Source organism: Hydra vulgaris, chromosome 02, assembly GCF_038396675.1.
Source record: "Hydra vulgaris chromosome 02, alternate assembly HydraT2T_AEP".
Taxonomy (NCBI): Eukaryota; Metazoa; Cnidaria; class Hydrozoa; order Anthoathecata; family Hydridae; genus Hydra; species Hydra vulgaris.
Window position 1 is genome coordinate 46173335 of NC_088921.1, and position 24771 is coordinate 46198105.

Sequence of the window (24771 nt, forward strand, 5' to 3'; positions counted from 1 at the left end):
GAGTTAAGTACTGTCTGTTTTAAAAGTGTATCAAAACTACCTTTTCAGTGAAAAATTATAAAACACATACTTGACAAATAAATATATAAGCATATTTCAATAATTGACAAAAAAGTAATCATAAACTCATCAATGTCACAAGTAAACAGAGGGTAACATTCTCATTAGGTGAATTCAACTATTGGAATGTTTAAAAATGTTTTTAAAGGGTCTCTCATTATTTCTTTTATGGATCATGTATTACTAGAATTGAAAGATAAATTCAAACTATCTGATAGAATTCAGTTGTTATTATTAACTTTTATACCTTCTTATAATAATTCCCAAGTGCTGCTAGTGTCCTCCAGAGAAATTTACAAAATATTTACATTGTTCTTTTTTCTTGGTTTTGCTCTTTTAATCACTATCATTAAAATGTGAAAAAAGCAAGAAGTGTAATTCAACCCCTTCATTTATACACAAGAGCAAAATAAGGATAGGAACAACTTTCAACGTGGCTTTAATACACATTAATTATGATTACAAGATTTAGATATGGCTGTGAAACTGTTTGAAAAAGTACATGATAGAAGATTAGACTTGGTCAACTTATTTCTAAGTTTGATTCTATTTAAAATTTTGGATTAAATCATAATTTTAATATACTTAAAATGATTTTTAAATTTTAATTAAAAAAATAACAGTAACAGACTACTGTTAAAAATTTGTCATCCTGTCTGGTTATGGACCTAAAAACTAGTCATTGGTGTGACACAAAAAAACTAGTCATTGGTGTGACACACAAAAACTAGTCATTGGTGTGACACACAAAAACTAGTCATTGGTGTGACACAAAAAAACTAGTCATTGGTGTGACACAAAAAAACTAGTCATTGGTGTGACACAAAAAAAGTAATAATAAAGAGAGTGAACTAAAAAATAAATCAATAAAAAGAAGAACAATAAATAAAAAAGCAAGACTAATAACAAAAAAAGGAAAAAGAAAATGAGATGACAAAAGAGAACAACGTTTAATGAGATATAATCAAAAGGATTATAAAATAAAAAATAAAAAAAAAAGCATAAGGGTATATTTAAATATTAAAATGAGACAAAATAAAATGAAATTACTTGAATAATAGCAATATTTATAAAAAGTAACAAAAATAAATATAATTAACAACACGGGTATTTTGAAATCAATTATTCCTTTTATCTTTGGTGGAGTTAACAAAGCACAAAAAGTTTATAAAAAAAAACAGTGATCTGAAAAAAAATGCCAGTCGCCCAAAACTATATTTAGTCAGTGATATTAAAAATTTATTCAGATATTTATAACTTTTATTAACATCTTACATTTAAAAAAAAATTATTTTATGAACTTCTTTTGAAGATTTTTTACTTTTTTATTTCAACTTTAATAGAAATTTTAAACTAAATGAACTATTTAGCAATATTGCAAGGTATATGTTAACACAAACTGAATATTAAGTTGAACTTTGTATCCAGTAAGAAAATAAAAATTTGTAAAATGAAAAAAAATTTTTTGTTGCCATGTTCATCTTACTGAAAAATTAAAAATAAAAACATGTCTAAAATCCTACTGTAAAAATAAAACAAACCTTAAACGAACTTGAACTTCGTAGAAATAGATTAAACTTTACACCTTATTTGACTGCGTGCTTAGATTATATTATGACATAATTTTGTTAAACTAATATGCAATTTAAAAAAAACCGACTTAACATGACACCTCAAGAAAAAACACACCCATTGTTTTATTATTTATCTAGCAATATAAAAAACAATGACCTGTCAAATTATAAAAATTACAAATTTATTTATATTTTTTTAAAAAAAGGTTGAGTGTGACTCAGATAAAAACTAGTCATTGGTGTGACACAAAAAAACTAGTCATTGGTGTGACACACAAAAACTAGTCATTGTGTGACACACAAAAACTAGTCATTGGTGTGACACAAAAAAACTAGTCATTGGTGTGACACAAAAAAACTAGTCATTGGTGTGACACACAAAAAACTAGTCATTGGTGTGACACAAAAAAACTAGTCATTGGTGTGACACAAAAAAACTAGTCATTGGTGTGACACACAAAAAAACTAGTCATTGGTGTGACACAAAAAAACTAGTCATTGGTGTGACACAAAAAAACTAGTCATTGGTGTGACACAAAAAAACTAGTCATTGGTGTGACACACAAAAACTAGTCATTGATGTGACACAAAAAAACTAGTCATTGGTGTGACACAAAAAAACTAGTCATTGGTGTGACACAAAAAAACTAGTCATTGGTGTGACACAAAAAAACTAGTCATTGGTGTGACACAAAAAAACTAGTCATTGATGTGACACAAAAAAACTAGTCATTGGTGTGACACACAAAAACTAGTCATTGGTGTGACACACAAAAACTAGTCATTGGTGTAACACACAAAAACTAGTCATTGGTGTGACACACAAAAACTAGTCATTGGTGTGACACAAAAAAACTAGTCATTAGTGTGACACACAAAAACTAGTCATTGGTGTGACACAAAAAAACTAGTCATTGGTGTGACACACAAAAAAACTAGTCATTGGTGTGACACAAAAAAACTAGTCATTGGTGTGACACACAAAAACTAGTCATTGGTGTGACACACAAAAACTAGTCATTGGTGTGACACACAAAAACTAGTCATTGGTGTGACACACAAAAACTAGTTATTGGTGTGACACAAAAAAACTAGTCATTGGTGTGACACAAAAAAACTAGTCATTGGTGTGACACACAAAAACTAGTCATTGGTGTGACACACAAAAACTTGTCATTGGTGTGACACACAAAAACTAGTCATTGGTGTGACACAAAAAAACTAGTCATTGGTGTGACACAAAAAAACTAGTCATTGGTGTGACACAAAAAAACTAGTCATTGGTGTGACACAAAAAAACTAGTCATTGGTGTGACACAAAAAAAGTAATAATAAAGAGAGTAAACTAAAAAATAAATCAATAAAAAGAAGAACAATAAATAAAAAAGCAAGACTAATAACAAAAAAAGGAAAAAGGAAATGAGATGACACAAGAGAACAACGTTTAATGAGATATAATCAAAAGGATTATAAAATAAAAAATAAAAAAAAAAGCATAAGGGTATATTTAAATATTAAAATGAGACAAAATAAAATGAAATTACTTAAATAATAACAATATTTATAAAAAGTAACAAAAATAAATATAATTAACAACACGGGTATTTTGAAATCAATTATTCCTTTTATCTTTGGTGGAATTAACAGAGCGCAAAAAGTTTATAAAAAAAAACAGTGATCTGAAAAAAAATGCCAGTCGCCCAAAACTATATTTAGTCAGTGATAATAAAAGCTTATTCAGATATTTATAACTTTTATTAACATCTTACATTTAAAAAAAAATTATTTTATGAACTTCTTTTGAAGATTTTTTTATTTTTTTATTTCAACTTTAATAGAAATTTTAAACTAAATGAACTATTTAGCAATATAGCAAGGTATATGTTAACACAAACTGAATATTAAGTTGAACTTTGTATCCAGTAAGAAAATAAAAATTTGTAAAATGAAAAAAAATTTTTTGTTGCCATGTTCATCTTACTGAAAAATTAAAAATAAAAACATGTCTAAAATCCTACTGTAAAAATAAAACAAACCTTAAATGAACTTGAACTTCGTAGAAATAGATTAAACTTTACACCTTATTTGACTGCGTGCTTAGATTATATTATGACATAATTTTGTTAAACTAATATGCAATTTAAAAAAAACCGACTTAACATGACACCTCAAGAAAAAACACACCCATTGTTTTATTATTTATCTAGCAATATAAAAAACAATGACCTGTCAAATTATAAAAATTACAAATTTATTTATATTTTTTTAAAAAAAGGTTGAGTGTGACTCAGATAAAAACTAGTCATTGGTGTGACACAAAAAAACTAGTCATTGGTGTGACACACAAAAACTAGTCATTGTGTGACACACAAAAACTAGTCATTGGTGTGACACAAAAAAACTAATCATTGGTGTGACACAAAAAAACTAGTCATTGGTGTGACACACAAAAAACTAGTCATTGGTGTGACACAAAAAAACTAGTCATTGGTGTGACACAAAAAAACTAGTCATTGGTGTGACACACAAAAAAACTAGTCATTGGTGTGACACAAAAAAACTAGTCATTGGTGTGACACAAAAAAACTAGTCATTGGTGTGACACAAAAAAACTAGTCATTGGTGTGACACAAAAAAACTAGTCATTGGTGTGACACAAAAAAACTAGTCATTGGTGTGACACAAAAAAACTAGTCATTGGTGTGACACAAAAAAAGTAATAATAAAGAGAGTAAACTAAAAAATAAATCAATAAAAAGAAGAACAATAAATAAAAAAGCAAGACTAATAACAAAAAAAGGAAAAAGGAAATGAGATGACACAAGAGAACAACGTTTAATGAGATATAATCAAAAGGATTATAAAATAAAAAATAAAAAAAAAAGCATAAGGGTATATTTAAATATTAAAATGAGACAAAATAAAATGAAATTACTTAAATAATAACAATATTTATAAAAAGTAACAAAAATAAATATAATTAACAACACGGGTATTTTGAAATCAATTATTCCTTTTATCTTTGGTGGAGTTAACAAAGCACAAAAAGTTTATAAAAAAAAACAGTGATCTGAAAAAAAATGCCAGTCGCCCAAAACTATATTTAATCAGTGATAATAAAAGCTTATTCAGATATTTATAACTTTTATTAACATCTTACATTTAAAAAAAAATTATTTTATGAACTTCTTTTGAAGATTTTTTTATTTTTTTATTTCAACTTTAATAGAAATTTTAAACTAAATGAACTATTTAGCAATATTGCAAGGTATATGTTAACACAAACTGAATATTAAGTTGAACTTTGTATCCAGTAAGAAAATAAAAATTTGTAAAATGAAAAAAAATTTTTTGTTGCCATGTTCATCTTACTGAAAAATTAAAAATAAAAACATGTCAAAAATCATACTGTAAAAATAAAACAAACCTTAAATGAACTTGAACTTCGTAGAAATAGATTAAACTTTACACCTTATTTGACTGCGTGCTTAGATTATATTATGACATAATTTTGTTAAACTAATATGCAATTTAAAAAAAACCGACTTATCATGACACCTCAAGAAAAAACACACCCATTGTTTTATTATTCATCTAGCAATATAAAAAACAATGACCTGTAAAATTATAAAAATTACAAATTTATTTATATTTTTTAAAAAAAGGTTGAGTGTGACTCAGATAAAAACTAGTCATTGGTGTGACACAAAAAAACTAGTCATTGGTGTGACACACAAAAACTAGTCATTGGTGTGACACACAAAAACTAGTCATTGGTATGACACAAAAAAACTAGTCATTGGTGTGACACAAAAAAACTAGTCATTGGTGTGACACAAAAAAAAATAGTCATTGGTGTGACACACAAAAACTAGTCATTGGTGTGACACAAAAAAACTAGTCATTGGTGTGACACAAAAAAACTAGTCATTGGTGTGACACACAAAAACTAGTCATTGGTGTGACACACAAAAACTAGTCATTGGTATGACACAAAAAAACTAGTCATTGGTGTGACACAAAAAAACTAGTCATTGGTGTGACACAAAAAAAAATAGTCATTGGTGTGACACACAAAAACAAGTCATTGGTGTGACACAAAAAAACTAGTCATTGGTGTGACACAAAAAAACTAGTCATTGGTGTGACACAAAAAAACTAGTCATTGGTGTGACACACAAAAAAACTAGTCATTGGTGTGACACAAAAAAACTAGTCATTGGTGTGACACAAAAAAAAATAGTCATTGGTGTGACACACAAAAACTAGTCATTGGTGTGACACAAAAAAACTAGTCATTGGTGTGACACACAAAAACTAGTCATTGGTGTGACACACAAAAACTAGTCATTGGTATGACACAAAAAAACTAGTCATTGGTGTGACACAAAAAAACTAGTCATTGGTGTGACACAAAAAAAAATAGTCATTGGTGTGACACACAAAAACTAGTCATTGGTGTGACACAAAAAAACTAGTCATTGGTGTGACACAAAAAAACTAGTCATTGGTGTGACACACAAAAACTAGTCATTGGTGTGACACACAAAAACTAGTCATTGGTATGACACAAAAAAACTAGTCATTGGTGTGACACAAAAAAACTAGTCATTGGTGTGACACAAAAAAAAATAGTCATTGGTGTGACACACAAAAACTAGTCATTGGTGTGACACAAAAAAACTAGTCATTGGTGTGACACAAAAAAACTAGTCATTGGTGTGACACAAAAAAACTAGTCATTGGTGTGACACACAAAAAAACTAGTCATTGGTGTGACACAAAAAAACTAGTCATTGGTGTGACACAAAAAAAAATAGTCATTGGTGTGACACACAAAAACTAGTCATTGGTGTGACACAAAAAAACTAGTCACTGGTGTGACACAAAAAAACTAGTCATTGGTGTGACACACAAAAACTAGTCATTGGTGTGACACACAAAAACTAGTCATTGGTATGACACAAAAAAACTAGTCATTGGTGTGACACAAAAAAACTAGTCATTGGTGTGACACAAAAAAAAATAGTCATTGGTGTGACACACAAAAACTAGTCATTGGTGTGACACAAAAAAACTAGTCATTGGTGTGACACAAAAAAACTAGTCATTGGTGTGACACAAAAAAACTAGTCATTGGTGTGACACACAAAAAAACTAGTCATTGGTGTGACACAAAAAAACTAGTCATTGGTGTGACACAAAAAAAAATAGTCATTGGTGTGACACACAAAAACTAGTCATTGGTGTGACACAAAAAAACTAGTCACTGGTGTGACACAAAAAAACTAGTCATTGGTGTGACACAAAAAAACTAGTCATTGGTGTGACACAAAAAAACTAGTCATTGGTGTGACACAAAAAAACTAGTCATTGGTGTGACACACAAAAACTAGTCATTGGTGTGACACACAAAAACTAGTCATTGGTGTGACACACAAAAACTAGTCATTGGTGTGACACACAAAAACTTGTCATTGGTGTGACACAAAAAAACTAGTCATTGGTGTGACACACAAAAACTAGTCATTGGTGTGACACACAAAAACTAGTCATTGGTGTGACACAAAAAAACTAGTCATTGGTGTGACACAAAAAAACTAGTCATTGGTGTGACACAAAAAAAGTAATAATAAAGAGAGTAAACTAAAAAATAAATCAATAAAAAGAAGAACAATAAATAAAAAAGCAAGACTAATAACAAAAAAAGGAAAAAGGAAATGAGATGACACAAGAGAACAACGTTTAATGAGATATAATCAAAAGGATTATAAAATAAAAAATAAAAAAAAAAGCATAAGGGTATATTTAAATATTAAAATGAGACAAAATAAAATGAAATTACTTAAATAATAACAATATTTATAAAAAGTAACAAAAATAAATATAATTAACAACACGGGTATTTTGAAATCAATTATTCCTTTTATCTTTGGTGGAATTAACAGAGCACAAAAAGTTTATAAAAAAAAACAGTGATCTGAAAAAAAATGCCAGTCGCCCAAAACTATATTTAGTCAGTGATAATAAAAGCTTATTCAGATATTTATAACTTTTATTAACATATTACATTTAAAAAAAAATTATTTTATGAACTTCTTTTGAAGATTTTTTTATTTTTTTATTTCAACTTTAATAGAAATTTTAAACTAAATGAACTATTTAGCAATATTGCAAGGTATATGTTAACACAAACTGAATATTAAGTTGAACTTTGTATCCAGTAAGAAAATAAAAATTTGTAAAATGAAAAAAAAATTTTTGTTGCCATGTTCATCTTACTGAAAAATTAAAAATAAAAACATGTCTAAAATCCTACTGTAAAAATAAAACAAACCTTAAATGAACTTGAACTTCGTAGAAATAGATTAAACTTTACACCTTATTTGACTGCGTGCTTAGATTATATTATGACATAATTTTGTTAAACTAATATGCAATTTAAAAAAAACCGACTTAACATGACACCTCAAGAAAAAACACACCCATTGTTTTATTATTCATCTTCTTTTTAATCATTTTTAATCTACTTTTATTATTTTTAATTGCTTCATTTTTAATATTCATATATTGTTTATTAAAAAACAATTTAATATTATCAGGTAAGGATATAAAATATAGGTTGATGATGACTTAATTAATAAATCAGTAAGATAACACAACCTATGACTCTATAAAAAGTGATTGGATTTGAAAGGAAACAAATTATTTATTATGCTTTATATTTATAAAAAAATTAAAACTAATATATATAATAATAAACTACCGATGGTATTTTATTAGACGTGCCAACATTTTATCTTCGGCAGACTCAGGATCAAAAACCAATCTTTGCATGACATCTTCTTTTGTTGGAGGATTAAAAGTCAAATGATAAACATCTTTATATAAAAAAAAATTATTTTTAAAAACATAAATGAAAACTGCACATACTGTTTTTAGTTTTTTATTTTATAGTCTTAAAAAATACAGTTAAAAATCTAAAGGTGTCTAAAGAAATTCTTTTTTTGTTGAAGCAAATGTTCTGTACAAAGGTACAATTTTAGCCACTCAAACAAGAAATCATCAAGAGAAAAGACACAGATTTAAAAAAAGTAAAAAAGATTTATTAATTTAAAATTTAACACTAGGTAAACTAAAAATGAATTTTTAATGAGTTGAACAAAATACATTAGGAAGCATATAAACATAAATTCAAGTTTGAACACACCTTAAATTCATTATACAATTATAACTTCAAAATAAGTAGTGCATTTTACAATTTCATAACAAGTAGTGAATACAACAACTTTACAAAAAGTAGTGTATGTAATTACTTTGTTATTTATCAAGTCATCAAACTTTGTGAGATACTTTACTTAGTAAGATACTTGAGATACTTTTACTGAGTATATAAAAAAAAAAAATATTAAAATATAAATCAAAATATTTTATCTGATATTTTTTCAAGTGCTATACTTTACAAAATTTTTAGCAAAAATCATAAAAAAGAAATGGGCCCTACCATGTGTTAAAAAATCTATTCTTTTGCCAACAACTCTTTCAATCAATACTCTATCAGGAGCTTCTAGAAGAACTATAAAAAATGTAATTATTAAATAAAATCAGAAATTGCTGAAAAATTTAAATTGGATTTTTAAAACTGACAACTAATTTTGATCAGCATCTAAAACTGATTTTTAACATGTCATTAAAAAAAAAAAAATAAAAAAAAAACAAAAACAATGACCTGTCAAATTATAAAAATTACAAATTTATTTATATTTTTTTAAAATTAGGTTGAGTGTGACTCAGATAAAAACTAGTCATTGGTGTGACACAAAAAAACTAGTCATTGGTGTGACACAAAAAAACTAGTCATTGGTGTGACACAAAAAAACTAGTCATTGGTGTGACACAAAAAAACTAGTCATTGGTGTGACACAAAAAAACTAGTCATTGGTGTGACACAAAAAAACTAGTCATTGGTGTGACACAAAAAAACTAGTCATTGGTGTGACACACAAAAACTAGTCATTGGTGTGACACACAAAAACTAGTCATTGGTGTGACACACAAAAACTAGTCATTGGTATGACACAAAAAAACTAGTCATTGGTGTGACACAAAAAAACTAGTCATTGGTGTGACACAAAAAAACTAGTCATTGGTGTGACACACAAAAACTAGTCATTGGTGTGACACAAAAAAACTAGTCATTGGTGTGACACACAAAAACTAGTCATTGGTGTGACACAAAAAAACTAGTCATTGGTGTGACACAAAAAAACTAGTCATTGGTGTGACACAAAAAAACTAGTCATTGGTGTGACACAAAAAAAGTAATAATAAAGAGAGTAAACTAAAAAAGAAATCAATAAAAAGAAGAACAATAAATAAAAAAGCAAGACTAATAACAAAAAAAGGAAAAAGGAAATGAGATGACACAAGAGAACAACGTTTAATGAGATATAATCAAAAGAATTATAAAATAAAAAATAAAAAAAAAAGCATAAGGGTATATTTAAATATTAAAATGAGACAAAATAAAATGAAATCACTTGAATAATAGCAATATTTATAAAAAGTAACAAAAATAAATATAATTAACAACACATAATCAACAACACCACACAAAATAATACATGACAATATAAACAATACACAAAAGTAAACACCAATATAAACAATATACAAAAATAGATGACAATATAAAAAAGATATAAAGACACAACACTATAAAAAATACACAGAAATACATGAAAATATAACCAATCCATAAAAATACACACCAGCTCAAACAATACACAAAAACACACCACAACATAAACACTGAAAGCAACATACACCACAATATAAACACTGCAAGCAACATACACCACAATATAAACACCGCAACCAACATACACCACAATATAAACACTGCAAGCAACATAAATTAATAAAACCTAAAAAATTGTTCTTTTTGTTTTTTTTCATTAACATATTATAGTTTTTTATTTCCAAATTTATCACAAACATTTTTTTCTTTAACCTTCGCTTTTAGTTGGTTTGTTTTTTTAATATTTTTTTCTTTCAATTTTTTATTTATTTCTTATCTTAAATATTTTAATTGTTTTCACTTTATTTATTTACTTTTAAATCTTCTATTTAACAATTTTCTTTATTTTTCCTTTCCTCATTTATCTATTTTTCTCCTTTCCTCCATTAAAAAAACACTTCCTCTATTTGCAAAGTCAAGTTATATTTTTAAAGTTTATATTTTTGCATATGGTTTATATTTTAAACAAACTTATATTTTTTTATTTAAAAGTTTATATTTGTGCATATGGTTTCATAATAATAAGAGAACAACAAATTTGTATGCTAAGTTTTAATTAGGGAATAGTAGTTTTAATATTTAAAAAATCTTTTTTTTAATCAAAACAAAAAAAAAAAAAATATTGGTAAAAATGTTAAAAAAAATAAATTTAAAAGCTTGTATAAAATAAGGCACATACCAACATGCTTTGGATAAATTCCAGCTGCTTGCATCTTTAATGCCTACAATAGTAATATATAGCTACAAATATTTTAATTAATTTATAATTTATATTAAATTTAATTAAAATATTATGATATAATTAGTAAGTGCAAAAAGCAGCTTAGTAACAAATATTCAGTCATTTCAAAATCTTTAGCAAAAATCTATAAAAATATAGCAAACTTAATTTAGACCATTAAAAATACACAGGTGCATCAAAGAGCTATTAAACTCACTAAAACATACAGGTATATTAATACTTTACAACTTTGAGCTTCATTTAAACTTTTTAAATAAAAAGAAAATGATCACTGCAAAAGGAAATAAGAGAATTAAAAATACATAATAGAAACAAAAACCTTTAAATTCCTAAAAAAAAATCTGTTGCAAAGTTTTTTGACAAAGGTAATTGTAACAAAATAAAAAAAAATCTACCTGTTCTCTATTTTCAGGCAAAGCATCCAGTAACCATCCCTTCAGATAAAAAATAAGACCTATATAAATTTACCAAACGCCTATATAAATTTACCAAACGCCTATATAAATTTACCTATATTATAAGTTTTATTTAACATCAGTGAACCTACAATTTTAAATTTGTAAATACATTTTTTTATTTAGAGATACTCATTGAGGTTCAATCTACAAAGAAATGTTAAAAATTAATTCATTCTCAGCTTTACAACAAGAATGTTAAAAAATACAAAAAAAGAAAAAGCAGATCTAAAAATTTTTTGAGAGTAATGCACGCTTTTTTTGGAACAAAACTCTTCATTTATCTTAAAGGGCATTAAAATATATTGGAAAAAAGTTTTTTTTAAGGCATTGCAATTAAAAAGATGCAAGAAACAATGTATTTTCATGTTTTATATTATGATTTTTTTAGAGGCTATGTTTTACTGTTTATGTAGCTTAGAGTGCAATATGTTAATCTGCTAATGTTAATGCGATTCTTTATTTTCACAAAATTCCTTGATCACTATATAATATGTTACTATAAAGTTAATAATTTATTACCCAACATTGCGTTTGGAAAGCTCAGATGTCTAGTGTGTCTCATAGTCATAAGCCGCTTAGATGCAGGTTCAAATTCTTGCTAGGCTTGTTTTTTTATTTTTATATTTATTGATATTTTTATTTATTTTTGGCTTCTACACAGCTTTTAATCTGTAACAGATCATTATGGCTTAGCAAAGCGGAACATATATAGGGGTTGACTGGAGCGCTCACATCTCAGTTGACCCTAGTTTGCACATCAATATTTGCAATCCACAATACCGATTTTTTTTTAAGCAATCTATTAAATACTAAAATGAGTAGAAGTCTTGGCAATTTTTCTTACATTTTGAAGCAACTGATGCAATTGTTCTCTACTATCTACAATTTTATTTTGTAATCAAAAATTTTAATAAGGTAACCAATTGTCTTTGTACAGTTAAGAAAACTTTTTGAATGGTTTGTAACATCTGATGCAATTGTTCTTTTTATCATTAAATAATTGGTTAAAAATGTTTTTAGCCATTCATTTAATGTTACTTTTTAGTCAAACATTTAATTAAAAGAACAATTGCATCAGTTGCTACAAAAAATACAAAAGGTTTTATAAAATGTTTAAAAACCATTGGTTAAAACAATTTAAAAAAAAAACTGTAACCAATTAGATTGTAGATAGCAGAGAACAATTGTATCAATTCCTCCAAAACATAAGAATTTTTAGTAAACCCGAAAACACTCTTTTAAAAGTGAGTTAACATTAAATAAAATTTAAATAGTGAACTTTACTGAAGGTATTCACAGCTTCAATTTTATTCTAAAATTTACATAAAAGTACAATCTGAACACTTAAGGTAAGGGTTAAATAATGATACACTTAATTTAATGTTAAAAAGAGACTGATGCCAGCGCATCAGCGTCATCACCCAGGATCCACCCCTAAATATTTGTTAAAACAAAGTAAATTTAAATACTATTACAAAAAACATAGATACCAAAAAAATTAAAAAAATATAAAAATCAAAACTAACCGAAAAATTATTTTTTTAGTCCTTTATATTTCTTTGAAATCCTTTAAATATTTTTCTCAACTTTAAAGGTTTAAAAACACTAAGAGTATCACTATTTTATATGCATATTTATTCTGATTTTACTACTGTAAAAGTCATAATAAATAAGCTTAAAATTATTTGATAAATAATTATTCCGTTGTGAACTGATGTTTTAAAAAATAAATGCTATCAATAATTCTTTTAGCTATCCTATATTTACAAAATAATTTAAAAAAATTCAAATTGTACCTTCATTAAACAGTCATCCATAGATATTCTTTTCTGAATAGCTTCAACAACATCCTTATCAAAGTTGTATTTAACAATTATTTAATATATTTGACTAATAAAAATAACTTTTATTCAATAAAATAAAATTTAAATTTATATTAAAGAAACTAAAAAATAATGTATATATATTATTATCTCTACTTCAAAAAAAACTTTAGAATTTAAAAATTAGTTTAAAAAAACAAAACAATATATATATATATATATATATATATATATATATATATATATATATATATATATATATATATATATATATATATATATATATATATATATATATATATATATATATATATATATACATATATATATATATGTATGTATAATCAGAAAGATACCATAGGTTACAATGTTACATCTCATTAGGTCATGTCACGTGTTGCTATGTAATATGTTACATCCCGGTTATGTATAAAAAAACAAACATTTTGCACATAGCATTACATTACAGAACTACATATTGTTAAGTTACAATGTTACGTCTTGGTTATGTAAATATGTGTGTATATATATATATATATATATATATATATATATATATATATATATATATATATATATATATATATATATATATATATAAATATGTATATATATATATATATATATATATTTTTTTTTTTTTTTTTTTTTTTTTTTAAAAATGTTCGGTTCACACAAGGCTGCACGCAGCCACAAATTAAATTTGGAGGTTAGTTTAAGATAAAATACGATGATTGTAGAGCAAGATAACGATTGACGGACGATTTAAAAGATTGCAAATTAAATGAATCAGGAAAGCAAGATGAAGGAAGAGAATTCCAAAGAGCTGATGTTCGAGGAAAAAAACTAGACGAATAAGCGTTTTTGGAGCACTTAGGAACAGTCACAGAAAAAGGATGACACTTAATTGAATGACGAGTAACACGAGAATGAATTTTAGTAGATGACACAAGAGACGTTAGCTCTTTCGAGCAGTGCCCATTATAGTATTTGTAGAAAAGAGAAAGAGAGGCAACATTACGACGATGTGATAATGGTTGAAGATTGGCTGCAAGAGCAGGTCCAACTATGTTTACAATGAGTTTTTGCACCTTGTCTAAAAGAGAAAGGGCATCATTAGAAGATCCGCCCCAGATATGGCAACAGTATTCCATACAAGACCGGATTTGAAATTTATAGAGGTAGAGAATAGAATCCAGAGTAAGAAAGTGGCGAGCTCGATAAAGAGATGCAACCTTAGCAGATGCTAATTTTGCAACCGATTTGATATATGGTTTCCAAGAAAGATTGGAAGTAAGAGTTAATCCTAGAAGATGAAGAGTAGGTGACTTATCGAGTACATCACCGTTCATAAATATAGGAAGATCTAAATTATTGCGATAACGATTGGCTGAAAAAAATTGAGTTTTATTTGAATTAAAGTTCACCAGCCACTGTGAGCCCCATGCTGTAGCAGTAGTGAGATCCTTTTCAAGCTCAAATGCCCCCTCCAGGCAATCAGAGGGTGTTGGTTTCTTATCACGACAAGAATAAATGGTAGTATCATCAGCAAACAATGCCACCTTAGATGTGAGAATATCTGGAAGATCGTTAATGTAAATTAAAAAGAGTATAGGGCCAAGGATAGAACCTTGAGGAACCCCTGAAGTTACAGAATAAGAAGAAGAGTGTTGTCCATCGAGGACAACTTTTATGCTACGATTGGAAAGGAAGGATTCAATGATCTTAAAAATGTTGCCGGATACACCATAAGAAGAAAGCTTATGGAGAAGACCAGCATGCCAAACTTTATCAAACGCTTTTGAAATGTCAAGAGCGATGGCCTTAACCTCTCCACCTTCATCTAATGCACGATAAAACCTGTCAGTTATTACTGTTAGCAAATCAGCTGTAGAACGAGAAGATCGAAATCCATATTGATGGTCAGAAAGTAAGTTATTAGATTCAAGATGAGAAATTAAGTGTTTGTTAATTAAAGATTCAAAAACCTTGCTTATGATAGGAAGAAGACTTATGGGACGGTAGTTAGACGAATCAGATCGCTCCCCAGAATTTTTGAAGATAGGGATAACAGATGCGGCTTTCCAGCAGGCTGGAAAACAAGACTCTGATAAGCACTTGTTGAATAGTTTTGAGAGTATAGACGACAGCTCTGGAGAACACTTCTGCAAGACAATAACAGGTATGTTGTCTGGGCCACATGCTGTAGAAGAGTCTAGACAGGAAATCACTTTAGATACAGATGCTGAAGTGATATGAATGTCAAGCAATAAATCAACCTGTTTGTTGGCAATATCAGGTAGAACGCAATTAGTGGAATCAAGAGATGATATTGATGAAAAGTTTTTAGCAAACAGTTCGGCTTTGTCTTTAGGTGAGGTGACAAAGTCTGAACCATACAAGAGAGGTGGAATTATAGATTTGCCCTTATTATTGATATTATTAAAGATTCTCCAGAAGTCACGAGAGCCTAATTTTTGAGATGAGATACGAGATTTCATGACCTGAGAATAGCGGGTTTTGGCGTTAGACAAAACCTTTTTACAATTGTTTCTAGCAGTAATAAACAGACGTCTGTTTTCTGGAGAACTGTTTTGCTGATAAATATCGAAGTAACGGTTTCGATTGGCAATCGCAGCAGCACAGTGTGAGGAAAACCATGGAGGAGAGTGAGGCTTGACCTGGAATCGTCGAGAGGGAATAAAAGATTCCATGCCAGCCTGAATCCACGAAGTTATATAAGAAGCACATTTGTCGACAGGAAGTTGTAAGATTTCTACCCAAGGGCCATCACGAAGAAAATCACGGAAAGAATCCCAGTCAGCTTTACTGTAGTTGTAAGAGGTTCGATAGTAGGGGTATTCAGGTGATGAAGAAGAATGAGATATTAGTTTTAAAGAGATCAAACTGTGATCAGAAGCACCTAAGGGTGAATGTGGAGAAACTGAGCACTGACTAGGATCAGAAACAAGACATAACTCGAGTAGAGAAGGTAAATGATTAGGGTTGTCAGGAAAGCGAGTTGGAAAGTTGACTATTTGAGTTAGGGATTGAGAAAGGCAAAAGTTGTGGGCTTTAATGCCTGCAGAGTCACTGACACTAGAGCCAAGCCATTCAGAGTGGTGAGCATTAAAGTCACCGACAAAAACTATATTAGCTGATGGATAAAGAGAGAGGGCTTGGTCAATATGATCAGAAATAACATCAAAAAGAGTACAGTCTTGAGATGAAGGAGATCGATATAGAACAAAGAGAAAGGCAATAGAGTGAAGTGGTGCTAAACGAAAGCACATGAAAGAATAGTCTGTGGATTCAAACCTAGTTTCACGACAAACAGGTGAATTCTTACGAATGTAAATGCCCAGGCCAAGCATGTGACTATTGGAGTCTTTACGAATCAGAGGAAGATAACCATCAACACTAAGATCACAAGATGAGACAGCCGAACTCAAATTAGTCTCACAAAGAGCAAGTAGGTCTGGTGAACTTTGCAAGAGATAAGACTCAACAGAAGAAAAGTTACTTCGAAGACCACGAATATTAGTGAATGATAGGTTTAGAGAACTTGGTGATGATGATGGTTTTTTGTGTTTTATAGTTTTTGGTACTTTATTCATTTTTAAATTAGATTGAAGAACTTGACTCAAAGCATAGATAGTACTCAGAACACCGTTTAATAGCCCAAGCAATTGCCTCATTACTACTAATAAACCCTAAGCCGTAACAAAGGGCTCCAAATGTGGCCTCCGCAATGCACACCAAAAGTACAAACAGGGACACCATCCATGCGCAACATGGCACTGTTAATACTTTGATATTTTTTAGCTGTTGATGGAATCAGCCTCTCTGAGAGCTACCACAGAGTTCGGGAAACCTGACTACCAGCCGGCCTCAGAACCATAAAACTGAGTTTTAGAGCTGTACCCTCATAAGGAGATAATAGAATGAGTTGCCTAGTCATAAAAACAGTGACACAAGCAAACCCATGCATTGAGTCAAGAAGATCCAGCATTCAACATCCTAAACTGGAAACAATGTATTAAAAATACATCTGCGCCAGCCTAATAGATGAAGAAGGGGTGCGAGGCTGGTCAACAGATAGAATCTGTTTACCCCTTAAATTATACCCTTAATTTATACTTAAATTATACCCTTAAATTATACCCTTAAATTATACCCTTAAATTATTACCCCTTAATTATACATACATTTTATACATTAATTATACATACATACAATTAATTATACTAATAATTATACATACATTTTATACATTAATTATACATACATACAATTAATTATACATAATAATTAATTATACATACATACAAGGGGTAATAATTATACATAAATTATTACCCCTTAATTATATATACACATTACTTCTAAAACAAATAACTAAAAAAAAAAATTTGAACATATAACAAACAAAAATTTCATGTTATTTAACTTACTTCATCAGATATAGCTGAAATATCTTCTCTGCAAATAAATATGCAGCCATGAGTTTTACAAACATCTTGAGACTACTCAAACAAAAATTTTGTATAATTATATTAGCATTTGTCAAAATTTTATTAGATATTTTATAGTTTAATTGAAAAAAAGTAAAACTATTTATAAACATACAATGGTTTGTTTACCAACACCAGGTGGTCCTAAAACGCATACCTGTAAAACTAATAAAAAATATATATGAATTATTATTTATTTTTTTTGCTAACAAACTCTTTGAGTTTGTTAGCCAAAGGGACAAACTAGCAAAAGATCCACCTTGACATGAAACTTCTTTTAAACTAAATCTTAATTTGAATCTAAAAATTTAATTTGAAAATTAATTAATATTTATAAACTTAATTATAACTCCATTAAACTCCATTAAAGCTTCAATTAAAAATAAGTTATTGCAGAATGAAATCACTTATTTTTAATTTCCAAGTTACTTCAAATTTAAAAACTAAATTTAAGTATTTTTGACAGGATTTTATTTTTAAAACTTATGTTCTAAACATAACATAAACGTCTTTTAAACATTTTTAAACAACTTCTTATCGCTTAGAAATTTAGAGCATTTAGAAGAAGTTTAAAAATTGCTTAAAAGACATTCAGAATATAACTTTTAAAAACAAATGCTCTTTGAGTTAGGCTAGGCATAACAATGTAAGCTTAAATACAGCTGTTTCATATGGTTGTTTGTTTTGTATAATCATACAACCACATGGAAAAAAAAATCTCAAAATTTTTTAGTCACTCGCATAACATAATAGTTAATTGATTACAAGTTACTAGACAATAAAACATAAAAAAATAACACATTTTTCTGCATTTATTATTTTTTTATCATATTAAAGTTTCAAGGTTTTATTTTTGTTCCTGCTGCAATAAGGCATTGCTGCTGTGTTTTTCTTATAAAAAATAAAATCTGTATAATTTATATCAATTTCCATTATAACTTCATTTAATTTACTTTTTTCAAACAACATTGCACTAGTATATAAACATTTTAAGCAACTCAAGTTGAATCTATAATTCATTTAGTGCATAAACCCATGTTTTATAGGTCAAAGATTGGTGTCACTCACAGGTTTTTTAGATACCAATTTATTTTATTTGTCACTTTATACTCAAATTAATTTTTATTTAGTTTTACTACTTCCTATAGCATAATAAAATACTGAAATGTCTGATTGCTCATGCCTTATTGCTCATGTCAAATTTTTCATTTAAATGTTTTACATCAGATGTTAACATCATTAAAACTCTTTCTGCTTCAGTCCTATTAGTTTAAAAGTAAAAACTTTTTTCTAAAGTATCTTTTCTGTTTTGAAAAGCTGTTTTTATATAACTTTTTATCTATATAGTGCAGTGTAGAACTAAAACAAGTCTTTTTAACCCAATATTCAAGAAAAAACAAATAATATCACTAATCTTTAAATTTTTGGCTCCTGACAGATTTTTATTGATGTAATTAATATATTTGACAATAACTTTCTCTTTTTCTTAAGCTATTTTGAATATTGTCCATTAAGAATAACTAATGAAATTTTATTATTGGCCATTTTGTAATATAATTTAAATAAAAATATTTTTCGTCACTCTACGGAATGTAACAAATTAAAAAGTGACATAAAATTAGTTTTGGCTCAAGCATTTTTCACTTTGACAACGCTGAACCTAAATAGCATAGACTAGAAAATGATTTAAATATAATTTTAAGACTTCAAAATCACTAAATCATACAAAATATGATTTCAAATCAAAATCAAAAATCACAGTTAATGATATAAATCATGATTTTAAATGGTTGGATTTTAAACTTACAAAATAATGATTACGACTAAGCAAATTTTACAAAAGTAATGTCCATTTTCTGCCTTTCCTTTAGGGAAGGTAGAAAATGGACATTACTTTTGAAAATTAAAAATTTACTAGGCTAAATTTAAAACCTGTCAATAAAATTAAGTTAGGTATAAGATAGTAAAATTAAATATCTTATTAATTCACTATCCTCGCGTTTAGGCAGCAGGGGTCATACTTTTTAGAGTATTTTTATTTCTTAGGCTTCCATCACCACCATATTTTGCATGACATTTTCCCATTTGACTTAAGCATAAACATACTTTAGTTTAGAGTTTGCATAATGCCAGAAAGTGTTATATCTGAAACATTCAAAAATTCTGTCAGCATCTATTCTCTACTTCTAACTTTAAAACTCTTTAATTTTTTAACTTTAACTTTAACTTTAAATGTTTAACTCTCCTTATTAAATCATCTAGTTTTTTCTTAAGCTACATCCATAAGATCAAAAATACTAATTACTTTTAAGACAAACTTAAAACTTAAATATAATATATAGTTCATTAAAAGAAAACAGAAACAAAAGTTTTTTTTGAGGAAAACTTTATGTATTATGCAGCAAAAGCTTATAACTTGCAAAACATTCCTATTGTTGTCTAACTTATTTTATATTTTGAGTATTTTTAAATGAATGGTCTAGGTAAAGAACCAACAAAGCAAAAAGCTTGAAAAAAATGTTATATTAATTCAACAATAATCTTGTAAAAGATTGATTATTAGCTAAGTTAATTATTGTTTTCAAACCCAAATGAATCAAAGAAGTTTATTTTAAAATTAATAAAATATATTTAAGTAAACTTGTGTTTAACTTGTAGCTTAAAAAACTGAGGTAGAAATTTTTTGAGGAATTATTAGCCATGGTTTGAGCATTAACTATTTATAAAGATGTGTTCATAATAAACAGAAAACATTTTAATACCTTTGTCACTAGTATTGATTTTATTTATAAGCTAAAATTAAAGAGTTTTAGCAATAAATAATTGTTAAAAATAGTAAAACGAACTGATATTACACACTTTTAGATTTAATAAAAAAAAAATTAAAAATAAATGCCAATAATCCTCATATATATTAAAATTTATTATGAAATACAAAACACATAAGTCATAAATATGGAAATTAACATGTCATTGAATTAAAAACCAAATATTTTTAAATATATATAAGCTAATTTATATCAACATAGTTAAAATAAACTATCATTGCAAAATCAGATTATGCATACCATCTTCTGGTTCTTTCAACCAATTTATTACTGCTTGCAAAGGATCATCAGGTTGTGTTATTATAAGATTTTTTAGAAGTCGCTAAAATTCAAAAATTGTCATACCAGTATATGAAAATATTTTGTAACTATATTTAACAAATTATGTTACTTTAAAAAACATCAATTAATGAAGGCTACATATACATATTTATAAAAGGAAAAATATTATTGTGAGTGCATTTATACTCAATATAAATGATTGATGTAAGTTTATGTATACTATATAAATAGTCACATTTGACTTATAGATTAAAATTTTGAAGAAAAAACCTTATTCAAAGTTTTAGATTTTTAAATCATTGACTTGAGAAACTTGAAACTTGAAATAATTTAATATAGTAAAATAAAAAATTGAGATTTAAAGAAGGGAAAACGTATGTTTGAAATCTATTTTAAGCAATTTTATGTTTATTTGAAGAATAATTTTAATTTTAGAGTTCTAAAAATAAACTTTTAAAGACTAAAAAATTATATAAAAACCTTAATTAATTCCAGCAAATTAGGACATTTAATAATTTTTTTTTTAACTATTGATGATAATTAAATTCCCAAATTTGGAAAGCTAATAAGGTATAATAGATGTGAAAATGAGGAAACTTTGGTAAAAATATTTCAAAATGATAAAAAACCAACAACATATAAATGTAAAACTTTAGTTTTCATGTTTAAATTTAAGAATTTATAAATGAACTTGTATAATAAAAATATTTTAATGTAGTTCTTTAAAAATCAATAAAGTAAACGTAAAAAATGACAAACTTTGTTGTATCTTTTAAGTAAAATGTGGAAATTATAAAAACACAAGTTTGTATTTAGAAAAAGACAATATAGTTATCCTTTTATTAAACATTTTAAAACTTGAGAAAATTTTATTAATCTCTTGTAAAAAAAATCTATAGGTTTTTGCTACACAACCAAGTGTCCTGGATATCTATTTTTTTAAAGAACATTTTTAAAAGTAACCAACACTATTTTTTTTTTAATATTGCATAAATGTAGAAAAACATCTGAATAATCAACAACTTATTGCAAACTATTCATATCATCTTAAACCATCTTTATTAACAATTGAACATTTTATTTAACTTCTCAGCAACGCTGTATGTCATTTTTGATATTATGAACACCTGACTAAATGAATAGACCAAGTGAACACAGTAGGCACTACCTATAATTACACATCAATTAGGTCAATAAAACTTGAATCTCCATTTAAAAGTTTTGCTGTTGTTATAAGTTTTAAATAAAAAAATTAAAAAAATACAAGAATTCCCACTTCAATTTTAAAACTTTCATCAATAATCATATCTGAGCCAATTAGTATAATTGTAAACAACTCATTTAAAAACGTAATATTCTCTGACCTCTTTAAAACAGATAATATTCCTATTCCAAAGAATGGATCAAAGCTTGATCATACTAATTGCAGAATTGATTATACTAATTACAGGCTTGATCATATAGTTTCCCTATTATCTAATTTAGGCAAAACATTTGAAAAAATGTTGCATAAAAGATTATACAACTTCTTTGATAATTTTAATTGTATTCATAAACAACAATTTGGATTTAAGTCATATGCTAATTGATTTTTCAGAAAACATTCAAATTGCACTTAATAAAAATAAGTTAGTGTGACATTTTTCTTGACCTACAAAAAGCCTTTGTCACAGTGAGGTTCTTTTTATTAAGTTAGAATTAGGTGGTACACATAGTAAAAGTATACAGTATTTTAAAATAATGGTTATAATCTTACTTAAACAACAGAACTCAGTACATAACTATAAATGAAATGCCTCCACAAAAAAATTTTATATTCAGGAACCTTCAAGGATCTATCTTTGGATCTATGCTTTTCTTAGTATACGTCAATGAACTTACCACTTGTATTGATAACATGCAACAATCTTTTTGTTGAACATTTAACAAAATTAAATTTGGCTCTATTAAATATCTATGTACTTATATGCTTGTGGCTCAACTAAATATCTATTTACTAAATATTTATGTACTTATATGCTTATCTCCCTCATTGGATTAAAACCAAATAACTCTAAATCTTTATTTTTTAGTAAATTCAAAGCTATTTTCTAACTCTTAAAACAAAAATTTATATCATAATATATGCATGTTTGTAGGCATGTATGTATATGTATGTATTTAGCATATGTGCATATATGTATATGTGTGTATTGTGTATGTATTTGTATATGTATTTGTGTAAAAATGCATACTATGCATATATTTATATATGTATATTGACTGTGTAACTGTATTTGTGTGTGCCTACATGTATTTGTATGTATGTTTATGTGTATGTATGTATATTTGTATATGTATATATATATATATATGTATTATTTATATATATATATATATATATTATATATATTATATATATGCATATATATGTATATATATGTATGTAAATTATGTTAGTGTATTTTACAAATAGAGTGCTCAATGTTCTTAAAGAACAGAGCAATAATTAATTAGTAAAAAACACTTATCTAACTTTTATCTTCGACTTGAAGTTTCACCATTGCTGGATCATCAGGAAGAACTCTTCCTGATGATCCAGCAATGGTGAAACTTCAAGTCGAAGATAAAAGTTAGATAAGTGTTTTTTACTAATTATATATATATGTATATATATATATGTATATATATATATATATATATATATATATATATATATATATATATATATATATATATATATATATATATATATATGTATATATATATATATATATATGTGTATATATATGTAAACTATGTTAGTATATTTTACTAATTTATATATATATATATATATATATATACATATATATATAATAAAATCAATGTGTGTGCTGATGCAGTAACGAAGTGGTTTCTAGAAAATGGACTTCTGCTCAACCCAAATAAAACAGAAGCTGTTTTATTTGGATCTAGAAAACAAATTACCAAGCATAAAAATGATTCAAAAATTGTTATTTCTGGAACAACACTAACTACGATAAATTCAGTAAAAATCCTTGGCGTCACCCTAAATTCATCGCTCTCTATGGACAAGCACATAAACAACACTATTAAATCCTGCAATTACCATATTCGTGCACTTCGCCACATTCGTCCATGTCTGACTAAAGAAGCTGCAAATACAATTGCATGTGGCATTGTTAACACTCAGCTTGACTATTTTATCTGGAACTTATCAAAAAAATATTAAAAAACTCCAACGAATTCAAAATAGCTTATCTCGAATCGTTTTCCATTCTCCTATTCATTTAAATTCAGAAATATTGCTGAAATCTCTTCATTGGTTACCAATAAATCAAAGAATAATCTATAAGATATCAGTTATCACAAATAAAATTTTATTATCTAAATCTCCTGCATATTTATTTGAACTCCTAGAAGTCCAAACTTCAAAACAAAAAACTAGATCATTAGACAGTTGTCAACTTACACGTTGTCAACAAAAAACTTCTCTGGGCTCAAATTCTTTTTGTATGACTGCACCTCGAATTTGGAATGGTTTATCTATGAACACGCGAAACTCAACCTCTTTAGAAACATTTAAAAAAGACTAAAATATGAACTTTTTATAAACGCTTTTTCAAACTCATAGCCAACTTGTTTTAGTGCTTCTGAATTACTTCATCACTATTGTGATTGTTGTAAATAATGGCACTTTAATCTCTA

General features: G+C 27.1%; 1 protein-coding gene across 2 annotated transcripts in view; it reads right to left on the bottom strand.

Moving 5' to 3' along the window:
* LOC100212162 (adenylate kinase 8) overlaps nucleotides 1-24771 on the bottom strand; it is a 37111-nt gene that overhangs the window by 11167 nt on the left and 1173 nt on the right. The window contains exons 2-9 of one of the 2 annotated variants that reach the window (XM_065791112.1): nucleotides 21040-21121; nucleotides 18087-18136; nucleotides 17912-17983; nucleotides 13431-13484; nucleotides 11572-11610; nucleotides 11114-11156; nucleotides 9139-9210; nucleotides 8401-8515 (exon numbers count right to left, since the gene is read on the bottom strand). In XM_065791112.1, coding sequence (XP_065647184.1) covers nucleotides 8401-8515; nucleotides 9139-9210; nucleotides 11114-11156; nucleotides 11572-11610; nucleotides 13431-13484; nucleotides 17912-17983; nucleotides 18087-18136; nucleotides 21040-21121 — 527 coding nt within the window. The remainder of the gene's footprint in view (nucleotides 1-8400; nucleotides 8516-9138; nucleotides 9211-11113; nucleotides 11157-11571; nucleotides 11611-13430; nucleotides 13485-17911; nucleotides 17984-18086; nucleotides 18137-21039; nucleotides 21122-24771) is intronic. The other variant, XM_065791113.1, reaches the window with a different exon arrangement.